This window comes from Rhincodon typus, chromosome 2, assembly GCF_021869965.1.
Source record: "Rhincodon typus isolate 14 chromosome 2, sRhiTyp1.1, whole genome shotgun sequence".
Taxonomy (NCBI): domain Eukaryota; kingdom Metazoa; phylum Chordata; class Chondrichthyes; order Orectolobiformes; family Rhincodontidae; genus Rhincodon; species Rhincodon typus.
Window position 1 is genome coordinate 72,638,052 of NC_063333.1, and position 12,244 is coordinate 72,650,295.

General features: G+C 39.6%; 1 protein-coding gene across 1 annotated transcript in view; it reads right to left on the reverse strand.

The window, feature by feature from the left end:
* LOC109931378 (cytoplasmic dynein 1 intermediate chain 1) overlaps positions 1 to 12,244 on the reverse strand; it is a 236,843-nt gene that overhangs the window by 34,224 nt on the left and 190,375 nt on the right. The window contains exon 13 of the mRNA XM_048611130.1: positions 10,218 to 10,351. Within this exon, the coding sequence (XP_048467087.1) occupies positions 10,218 to 10,351 (134 nt within the window). The remainder of the gene's footprint in view (positions 1 to 10,217; positions 10,352 to 12,244) is intronic.

Below are 12,244 nucleotides of genomic sequence, written 5' to 3' on the forward strand. Positions count from 1 at the left end.
TCTCTGATGCTGCTTGGCCTGTTGTGTTCATCCAGCTCTACACCTTGTTATCTCAAGCATAGTTCCATGTTTGGTTACTTCAAGACAGACCAGTGTTTAGTGATCAGAAAACTGACTTGGAAACTGCAGGCGTGAACTGCTCAACTTTTCACCCATTGAGGGTGGGCATACCATTAGGTTGCCAAAACTTGCTCCACACTAGGAATGCCCAACTGTGATAAACCCACAATGCTGTTAGAGAGTGTGTTTTAGGATTTTGATCCAGCGATACCGAAGGAACAGTGATAAATTTCCCAAGTCAGGATGGTGAATGGCTTGGAGGGGAATTTGTAGGTGGCGGTGTTCTTTTCTGCTCTCCTTGTTGGTGTTGCCAAAAGACTAGAAATAGGCATTGATAAATAAACAGAAATCAAGGAACAGAGGAATTCCTTCTGACTTCCCCAGAGGTCAGCTCAGTGTCCTGTGGGGAAATGATGTTGTGACCCGTAATCTATAGAGCAATCAGACTAACAACAACAACATGCATTTATGCAGCATGTTTAATGTGGGAAAACATCTAAAGTGCTTCATAAAAGTGTAATCAAGCCAAGTTTGAAATCATGTCACATAGGAAGATATCAATGCAGTTAACCAAAGGTTTGCTCAAAGAGATAACACCGTGTGGAGCTGGAGGGACACAGCAGGCCAGGCAGCATCAGAGAAGCAGGAAAGCTGACGTTTTGGGTCAGGACCCATCTTCAGAAGGGTGCCGACCGACCCAAAACGTCAGTTCTCCTGCTCCTCTGATGCTGCCTGGCCTGCTGTGTTCATTCAGCTCCACAGTGTTATCGCACACTCCAGCATCGGCAGTTCTTACTATCTCTAATTTTGCTCAAAGAGGTTGGTTTTAAGGAGCACCTGAAAGAAGGAGAAAGAGTTGCAGTAGGAGGAAACACCCGAGGTTAGGACAGATGAAAATGTAGCCACAGATGATGCAGCAGTGTAAATCAGGACTTGTGCCTCATGAAAATTGAAGGATGAGAGAGAAATCTCAGCATAACAGGACTGGAGGTAATCACAGGGATAAGGAGAGGCAAGGGCATGGGAGGATTTTAAGACAAAGACTAGAATTTTAAAGGATAAATAAGTGAACTGGAAATGGCGCACATTGCAATATGGGCTTAAGAATTTTCGATGACCTTAAAAATTATCTGGATGTACAGTTGATCAGGAGAGCACTGCAATAGTGAAATCTGAAGATACAAAGTACGTTGTCAAGGATGTCAGCAGACCAGCCAAGACCAGGGTGGAGTCCAGTAATGTTATGGGAGGTGGTGATTCATAATCTTGGTGATAGAGCAGATGAAATCAGAAGCTCATTCAAATGAGTCAAATAGCATTTTGAATCTGATTCAGCAGGAGACAGTTGTCAGGGTGAAGGCAGCAGTCAGTGGCTAGAGAACAGAGCTTGTGGGGAATTACAAAGACAATAGATTTGGTATTCCCAAAATTCAGTTTGCTCATCAAGTACTGGATATCGAAGAAATACAGTCTGACAAATCAAACAATGCAGATGTCAAGAGAGATGGTGGTGATGTCAGCATAAATGTACAAACTAATATTGAGCTCTCATTTGTTGTCATTAAGGACCAGCATACAAGTGAGAAATAGGATACTCTCAAAGACAAATCCTCAGGGACATGAGAGGCAATGTGCAGGAGTGAAAATGGAAGTCTTGATGGAGAAGAATAGATCAGGGAAAGGGAGGCTCACTCAGCTGAACAGGAGAACTGTTGAAGGATGGAATGGGCAATCATGTTAAGGCTGCAGATAAGTTAAAAGAGAGTTGGGATAGTGTACCACAGTCAGTCATACTGGGTGACATTTGTTATTTTGATAAGACCTTTAAAAAGAGCTGTTATGGTACTGTGGTAGGCAGCAAAACCCAATTGGAGGGATACAAATATGAACTTCCAGAAACACGGGCACTGATCTGGGAGGTAACAATACAATCAAGAATTTTGGAGTGGGTTTGGAGGTTGGAACGGGGCAGTAGTTTGCAAGGTCAAGGGTAGTTTATTTGAGGAAAATTTTGAAGAAACCCACTAAAAAAAAACTTGACAAAACTAACACTTAAGCCAAAGAAACCTAAGATACAATCCTATGTTATTGATTCGTAACGTCACAGTAAAAAGTGTACTATGTTTGGTGCCATTTGTTATAAAGGAAGTGATTCACCCGGCTGATGCTAGGAATGACCTAATTTTGTTACAAGGAGATAAACAGGAGGAAGTTCCTTAGAATAGTGAAGAGTAAGGAAGGTTAGACAGGTGCTCAGTGAGGGTTTAGGGATGACATGGTAAAAAGCATTTCCACTGTTTAGATAATTGGGGAGCATACATTTTAAATAATTAAAACAGCAAACTAAGGGCTTAGTATAATTTATTTTGATCTTAGTGATGGTGGTGTATACAAAGAACAATAAAAACCAAAGCTACAGTAGCTAATTCACAGCAAACAAACCAAACTCTTACACCAAGAGGTTAAACTCTGAGGACCTGAATCCATATATGCAGCTCTAGAAGGTTAATGTTTCAAAACAGACTTAACGGCAATCTAAAATATGCAGATTATTTCCATCATAGCTGAGTTGAGCTGAGTCTTCAGAAATGCTTTTAAAATTATGTGCGGTTCTGACAGGCTGATTTAAAAAAATAACTATTACTATTTATTTAATTGGATTAGAGATCAGTGATTAGGGACTGGAGAGGGGATCATCAATTTGAAATTGTCATTTGAGAGGGTGAGCAGGAGCACAGGAGGAATGTTTCACTGTAGGGAGTTTTTGAGGCAAGAACTTTTGCATTTTGTAAGGGAGATTCAAATAAATATTTAAAGCAGAAGATGAAAAGGGTTATAAGGTCAGAGTGGAGTGGCAAGACTAGTTTGACATTACTCTGATGCAATGGGTGAATGACGACTTTCCTTGCTTTCAAGAACAAACAAACAGTATCACCTGAAAACAAAGATATGAAGAAAAAAAATCTTCATCTTCTCATAAAATACTCCAATTCTCCACCCTCTGCCCACAAAAACAAACTGTCCAGAACTTTTTCAAATTAATTAACGTATGCTAATATTGCAAAATTTATACATCAACACCTTGCAAAATGCTTTGATTAAGAGGTTATTCCAGCGTATGCTACAGTGAGTACCGGAACACAAATTCCCTTTCATCAAAATAATACTTAATTACTTTTTGTTCATCATTAGCAACTGTCCCCAAAGAAATAGTTTAGGCCAAATAGGGCAGTGAAAATTATAACTATGGAGCCGCTCTACTTAATCCATTCAGCAACTCCTCCAGACTGGTTCAAACAGAGGAATTGCATCTTCAGGAAGCCTATCATCTGCCTCACCATGGGCCTGTTTGAAGCATTGTATCTGTGTTCCAGGTGGTTGTACAATGGTGTCATCAGCCACGGTTAGACTTTGTATCCCAGAAACCAGCCTTATCAAGCACATGAGCCCTCAATGTCAGTGCTCCAAGATGCAGGAGCCATGACAGCTACCAGGGTAGCAGGCACACACCTCCATTAACTAGTAATCACAGATCATCTAAACTTTTATGGAATGAAACCTCTTCATATTGATAAATTCTGTAGTGTTGGTAGTATGGTCCTCAGTCCCATATGAGTGCTGAGAGTGGCATGCCATGCCTTGAGGGAAGCCAGTTATGTTTCTAAATCCTCCTACCAGGCTGCAGCACTGACCTTGTCATCAGGAAACAAAATGAACTGGCGTGATCTTACACACATGACAATTAGTCACTGTCCTGATGTAACTGTGTATGTACAACTGAGGTCCCACACCAAGTCACTCACTGCTCCCTGGAATGAGCCAGTCACAAAGAAATTCAAACAGCCCTCACCTCTGAAGCCACCAGTAAGAGGCCTTTGATTCTTGCAGCTCTCAAACCTACTCCAGCATCCAGTATCCAGCATAGTTCTGTTACAGGGATGCACAGAGTTTGTGTTGACACGGTGCCTTGCTATTCCCCAGGAAATGTCATTGTGATTGAAAACCTCCAAGTGTCCTGTGGACTACACCCATCCTGAGAGACCCTACAGCTGCAACCCCTCCCTCAGCTATGTGCTCCTCATCCTCCACGGTGGTCAACAGCTGCTCCTGTGCTTGCTGTTGGTCGTGGTCCTCTTGTATCTGCCTTTGTCTTCCTAGGAAGTGAGCCACAGCAACCAACATACAAACAGCAGCAGGCCACAGATGCATCATTCATTCAACCTTTATTGCATTCAGTTCAGACCATCATTAAATTTGCACGACAGATAAAGAAGCCACAGCTGTCATATTCCATAGGACCTTTGGACGTTTCCGATTAATAGTTTGTTTTTGGTCAGCATTGACTTTTTTTTCAAAAAAAGACATTGCTGCTAACCTCAGCATCTAGATGCTGATGTTCAATTTGCAAGCACCAATGGCATGACGCAAATCGCCCATGACCCACATTTGACCTCTAAACACTACATTCTGTATCCATAGCAAATGAGCGATGAAACAATTATAAATTAAATGGAGCGGAAGTTTGCAAACCCATGCTTCATGTATTTGTTCCTGTCATGTTCATGTTCAGCAAACATGGACCCCGCAGTTTCATCCATCAAAAACAGAGAGTCTGGTGACCCTTCATCGGAAATCAGTTGCTCTGAGTTGAACTGAATTCTAATGAAAAGTCACCAGACTCAGAATGTTAACTCTGCTTTCTTCCCACAAATGCTGCCAGACTTGCTGTGTTTCTCCAGCAACTTGTTTTTGTTGTAACTTTTTCCTAAATCCTTTTTGCATAAGATATTCAAACCATCCCAATTCATAACTCCTCAGACACCAAAACAGTCCATGTTCAAATGCAATAAGACCTGCACAATATCCAGACTTAGACTGACAAGTGGCACATGCCACATAAATGCCAGGCTATGACTGTTTTCAATAGACAGCAGACTGATCACCAGCCTTGACATTCAGCAATGTTACCATCACCAAATTCCCTGTTATTGATGTTCTATAGGTTACCACTGACAAACTAGACTTGCCATACAAGTACAGAATCAACAACTGTGGCTCAGAAGCTAGGAATGCTGCGACAAGTAACTCACTTCCTGACTCACCGAAGCCTGTCCACCATTTACACAGCACAAGTCAGGAGTGTGATGGCATACTCCTCACATGCCTACTTGGAACTGAACTCATCGACACTCAAGAAGCTTGACACCATTCAGGATAAAGCAGCTCGCTTGACTGGCACTACATCCGCAAACATCCAATACCATCATCACTAATGCTCAGTAGCATCAGTGTGTACAATCTGCAAGATGCACTGCAGAAATTCACCAAATATCCTTAGACAGCAACTTCCAAACTATGGTGACTTCCATCTAGAGGACAAAGGGAGCAGATACATTGAGCACTACCACCTCCAAGTTCCCCTCCATGCCACTTACCATCCTGAATTTGGAAATATATCACCATTCTTTCGCTGTTGCTGGGTCAAAATCCTGGAACTCCCTTCCTAAGGGCATTGTGGAGCTACCTACAGCACATGAACTGCAATGGTTCAAGAAGGTAGTTCGTCACCACCTTCTCAAGGGTAACTAGATACGGGCAATAAATGCTGGTTAGCCAGTGACACCCACGTTCCATGAAAGACTAAAGAAAATTGTAAAAAAGACAGAAAGCTATCTTCCCTTTTGCTTTGGTAGAAATGAGATTTGTTTCTACTCTTTTAGGATAGTTCAGCCTGATAAATCACAAATTGAACTGTTGAGTAATTATTATTATTAGTGCACCATTTCCAGCACTCAATCAATTTTTGAGCATTTACGCCACTACAAAATTAATGTTAGGAAACCAGTTTTGCACAAATTCAATAGATGTAAAACGCAATTACAGGATATATCTATAAAAATCCAAACTTTTAAATTCAGGTTGAATCTTCGCATCTTGCATAGATTTGTTTTTGAGGTCAAACAGAAAACTACTTCCACATTGCTATCAGAATCACTCTGCAATCTGTTTCTTGAAAATGCAGCACAGCAGCATGAGTGTTTCCCTGCAAAGAAACACTTGCGACTGTAATATTCTTTTACAGACAGTTCCCGGACAGCAATACAATAAAATTGGGGAGAATACTATCTGAAGACAACAACAGTCACCACGACAACTTGCAGCAGAGAACTGGAGCTGACAGTCCTGGTTTCATGGAGCAGGTCATCATAGTCAAACTATCTGGAACTCTAAACAGTGTCACAGAATGGAAGCAATTATCACTGAAATATTTAAGTACACAAAGTTTGACCTCTTAGAAGCTTTTTAAATATGCCTTTTCAAAGCCAAATTTTAAAAAACCTTAAGTTAGACAATGGAATAATTAAACTCATACAGTAACTCAACAGTAGATTGTGCAGTTGTGGCCTATTCAGTTTGTAAAATCTTCTTTCATAATTACTAGGTAGATGTTGAAACAAGTTTGAAATCTTGTCACATAATTTATCAGATTTACTATCAAACACCATATTAGCTGGAACTTCAATAAAGCTATTGACAAATGTCACATTTTAGATACATTAAGGGGTCAAAATTATTAAGTTAATGAATGTAGCTACTATTCCCGTTACATATGCTATTATTGAGCACACTTTGAGAGACAGCTTACTAGCACATTCATCTTCATGCCATATCATAAGTATTGTTGAGAAAAGGAAAGAGACATTTGTTGAAGCTTTTTGTTTTGCACTCATCAGGACAGTTCACATGAATACTAATTTAAAAGAGAAAACCAATACTTATATTGTAGAAAAAGGAGGAGAATTGTCCTGGGCGTGCAAGATGAAAAGGTTCAACAAAATCTGCTTATTTTCAACAAATCCTCCAGTTTGGTGCCACGAAATGAATATTCATTTCACAAAATTTAACTTTCTACTGCCTATTCCACATCAGCCCCTCAATTTCTATTGCCTGGGTTTTAAATCTGACTTTTTAACCTCTTCCACGCTATCACCAGGCTTTCAGGAGAGATGGAGAGTCTACACACAGCATTGCACAAAGTACATCAGTTAGGTAGGGCAGCTGAAAGGACTCATAGGACTTTTGCTATCTGTTGTTGCTATTAATAGTTATCTTTACAGATTTACTCAATCATTTTTCTAGATGATTAAGTGTACAATTTTTTTGCAAGGGTATTGAAAAAGTCGGTTCATTGTTGAACTGCCTTAAGTTCTGGTTTATCCCTGATTACTGACTGAATGTAAACCCATTCATAGTATGTGTCTGTAAGCTACTTGAGACTGGGTAGTTTCCTGCTATAAAATGCAGAAGTAAGTATTTTTTCCATGAATCAATAACATTAAACACTAAGACAACTAACAGTGTATTCCTAGAAGGCAGGAATTCACCTCAAGCTTTGATTTGATGATATCCTGAACAGCTTTTTAAAGATAGTTAACCCAAATCATATGACCCCATACATGGACACTGGCACAATAATGACTACCAGCAAAACCTTGTCCAAGTTTCAAACTAAAATGTGAGATTTTCAACTCAAACAAGTTAAAATATTGAAAGATTTTGCAAATATTGTATTATTAATTCACTACTAAAAATATTAAACATTACATTTAGTAAATTCTATTTCAGAAATGGTGATGCGCCATTTTATGAAAAATAAAATAATATTTCAGTTTCTCTCCAGTGTGGATTGAACTTATTGTCCTTTACCAATGGCAAAGCTATTACTGTGATTACTTTATTATCTCTTACAGAAATATATTTTAAAAATTATTAACTGATGAAGCTGTGGAATTCTCAGAGCAATCAATAATCCATTCTATAATTTATTTCCTGTTTAAAATCACTAATTTAATTATTTACACTGTTTGTTTATATGTGAGAAGAGATACCTTCATTTTTCTATTGCTGGTGAAATAATTTACTTGCACCTATTTAAGTCAGTTAAAAGATCAGCATGGAACAGAAATTTTATCCAGCAGCTCATTATGTTGTTGCATATACTCTACCAAGAGTATGATAACCCAGAAAATCCTGTCGCTCAACAGTGAAGCCATCTCTTCAGCCTTCATAACGCATCTTTGGTTGCATTTCCTTCCTGGAGAATTCCTCCTAAATTGCATTTTAATAGTATGAAGCTTTGATGTCCTTCTGAACTCTGTATATAAACCAAGACTTTCTACTTTCATCTTCAAACTTTCATAATCTCTTGTCTTTGGTTCTCCCACTACTAATAAACCCTTCTCTAATCCTTTATCAGCTCCAGATTCATCTGATCCTAAATCCGTCATGGTTGGCTGAGACTCCAACCAATGTAAACTCCAAAAGAAACATTCACATCTTAACCAATCTGAGATCCTGCTCTGCTCAAACATTAGTATTCGTTGTATCAAATTTTAAATCCCTGTCCATAGTTTAATGACATTACCTATCGTCATCCTGTTTTTCAGCAACTTCCTCCAACCACAAAACTTTGCTCACACCTCAACTTTATAACTCTGCTCTGCCATTACTGGCAAAGCTTTCTAACATCCTATTTTTACTTACTGTAATTCTACCCAACTGAAGTCTTGCCTCATTTTTCTTTGAAGCATTGAGCTGAATATTCTGAGGGGTGGCAATCACAATCAGACTGCCACACTCTTCTTACTATTTCATGCTGAGAAAGTGCTCCACATTTCTTGCAGGAGTTTCTGATCATGGATCCTTCACAGAATACCTTTTTAAACTTAACAGGTTCCTCATAGAACAGGATAGTTAGGTAAGTCACACCTTTCTTTTCAGCTCAAGCTGCCATATTCTGTGATTTAAATGTCCAACAGCACAGGCAGTCACTTTGGCAAATCCCGTGAAAGGGTACATACATAGGTTCTCTGTGAGGTTAGGATGCCAGGTAATTAGGGTACCAGGATGCAAGGTGAGAATGGTGTCAGCTGAGTGATGGAGTGTTTAGGATAAGTCAGGGGTGGGCAGAGGTATCAGGACCGGTGAGAGGTGCTACTTCGTCCAGCAAGGACGAGGGGTTTATCAGGTCAGGGTGCAGGAGTTGTAAGAGGTTAGGAAGAGGTATCATTGGGTGCGAGAGGCTATTTGAGGGGTTAACTTAACAGTTTCGCAGCAGTTAGATTAGGTTTTAATTGTCTACCTTTCCTGGCTAATTATTAACTTCACTGCAGTGAAACTGTCCAAACTCTCAGATTTAGACAGACAGATATTTTTAGAGGGTTCCAGGAGTAGGGGAATTGCTCATTGGAATCAATTTCCCAGGTAATTCTACACCATGAACATGATCACCTATTTCCACGTATGTAGTTTCAACTAATCCTCATTCATGGCTTTGTTACATTCGGACTTTTCCAGTTTGCAGCTGACTAATTTCCCACATGTAAAACTGAGGTCATCGAAAACTCTACCACCCATAAACGTATTCATATCAAGGCCATTCAACTATCATGCCTGTGTTCCCAATCCTACACTGGTTCCTGGTGAAACAATATCTCGATTTTAAAATTCTCATCCTTGCTTTCAAATATTTCCATGACCACACTTTGGCCTCTCTTTTTAATCCTCTCCAGTCCCTTAATTCTGAGGCTTCTGTACTCCTCCAATTTTGGTCTATTGAGCATCTCCAATTTTAATCACTTCTTGACAGGTGGCTGTGGCCTTCACCTGCCTCAGCACTGAGCTCTGAAATTCCCGCCCAAAACTTACTTTACAGAGCGTTTTATAAATACCTCTGACTAAGCATTTGGCCATTTGCCCTCATGTTATCTTGTTTGCCATAGTATCTAAAATAGTTCTGTAAAACTCCTGTGAAATAACCTGTTACAACATCTGTATCATGTCTTCAAAGTTTATTATTGTCAACAGTGAGTGCCATCGCTGTCAGTAAAATACAGCTGTTATTTACTTCATTAAAACAAACCAATCTGATATTTCAGCATATTGACCTTATGTTATTAGATAACAAAGCCCATTTGTACACCACGTTACTAGTTTTCAAAATGATTCAGCATAATTACTGAGGTTTGTTAAACTTCATCAAAAATTGTTGCACAACAAAAGTTCCAAATTTGTTCTTAATGAACACTTTAATTTTCACCAGCCCTATTGTACTAGACTATACTGCACATAAAATAACAAATTGTTAAAAACATTACCTGCCATGCCGACATGCAGTATAAATCATACCCTCCTCACTTCCTACAACAAAATTATTGACATCTCCCGTTGGGAAAGCCATGCTAGTGACAGCCACAGGCTTTGACTTATTGTAAACCAGCTCCATATTCTCCTAGAGGGGAAAAGAGAGAGAAAAAAAAATTGTTAGCATATAGACTCAAGTCATTTTCCCTCTCCTCAATTTTTTTGCACCTGAAGACTTGTTAAATATGAAAAGCATAAGCTGTCAAGTTGTAAACATGAAACCTACAGGAAGTATTTCAAACTTATGACAGATTGCAGCATAAGGCTCAACCAAGTGGAAGATAATCCAGCTTTCTGGGCACATAATAAATTCCACATAGGGCTATAAGCATATTAAGAGTTGGCCTTTATTCTTCAGTTCAGAGATAACATGTTTAGAAGTACACTCACTTTGTATGTTGGCAAATGGGATCAAGCAGGCAATGTGGGCCATGTTGCCAAGGAGATGCAAGAGAGTTCAAGACATGCTCACATAAGGCAGGCCACGCATGGTGGCAATGAACAAAAATAGGTCCTGCCACAACACCGTCACCAGCTCATATTTTATATTCCGTGTACAAGTTCATCCCTATTTTTGAAGCTTCAAACATAAAATTAACATGTTGCAGTACAGTATCTAGCCATGGAGCTTATTACACTGTCGTCATCTGACATCCATGCATTTTCTATTAGAGTTGAGTATTAATCAAAGGCATGAATTGTTGTTGATTTTTCCTCTCTAATCCAAAGATTCTCAGGACAACTGTATGGTCCTACACGCTGCCCTACAATAGCTCAGTTAATTTAGCACATGTAAGAGACTGAACCCGGTCTTATGACTTACTACTCACTAGCTACACTAAACGCCTTTGTAAGATTGAAGAAGTTTACGTATAGATATTGTTGCTGTTCTCTACATTTTTCTTGGACTTTTTATGTTGTAAACATCATGTCTGTTGTGATCTCGATAGATGGAATCCACATTGTGACTCCAATAGGTGCTCTTCAGCCACTGGGAGAAGCCAATTAAGGATTTTTTCACAATGACTTTACCTGTGTCGAACAACAGGGTTGCCACTTTGTAGTTACTGAAATCTGCCTAATCTTTGTGGAAGACCTCAGATCTGCTGGCCTGTTCTACTTCCAGATAGGGGAAGTTAATAAATTTGTGCTTCTCTCCATATTTCAGTGTTTTGGTAGGGATTCCATCTGCACCATCAGCGTTGTTGGTTCTCAGCTGTTGGATGTCCTGGGGTTGTGCTGAGATAGTGGTGGATAACACACTGTGGGACATAGTCAAGGTCACCCACATCGAGGACCATGTCTTGTGTAAGGGAATCCTTGAAGTGCTCCTTCCAATGAGCACTAACTGCCTTGTTGCTCTTAATTAGTATTACTCTGTTCTAGACAAAATCACCAGTAATGCCTCTGCAAAATTCTGGAAATCCAGTGGCAGGACAGGTACTTTAATATCAGTGTCTTGACTCAGACCAACAGTCCAAAGACTGTCAAGACTCCCTGTCAATCAGCTGTGTTGGGCAGACTATCTTGTCTATATGCTTGACAAAGTACTTTTTTAAAAAAATCTCTACTTCAAGCTCTGTCATGTCAAGCAGTTACCAGGAGGGCAGAGAAAAAAGCCTCCTGAAAAAATGCAACATCTCACAAACTGAGAGGAAATCTCTTGCCCAAGATTGCTAAAACTGGAGAAGCTACAAAGGTGCCAACCATCTTAAGCATCCCACCTACCTGCCCCTTCAAATATCAGCTGACCCACTGTGGCAGAATGTGCAGATCCAGAATTGAACTCTTTCATCACCTCAGGACCCACAACTCCAGATTGGAAGTAAGTCATCCTCCATCTCAAAGAACTGCTAAAGAAGGAGCTAGACGGATTGAACCACATTTTCTTAACTAAAAACTTTACAATCCTATGGCATGGGAAACTAATAAAAGTGAAATAATCAGATTCCAACAGGAAAATATATTTTAAAGAATTGGA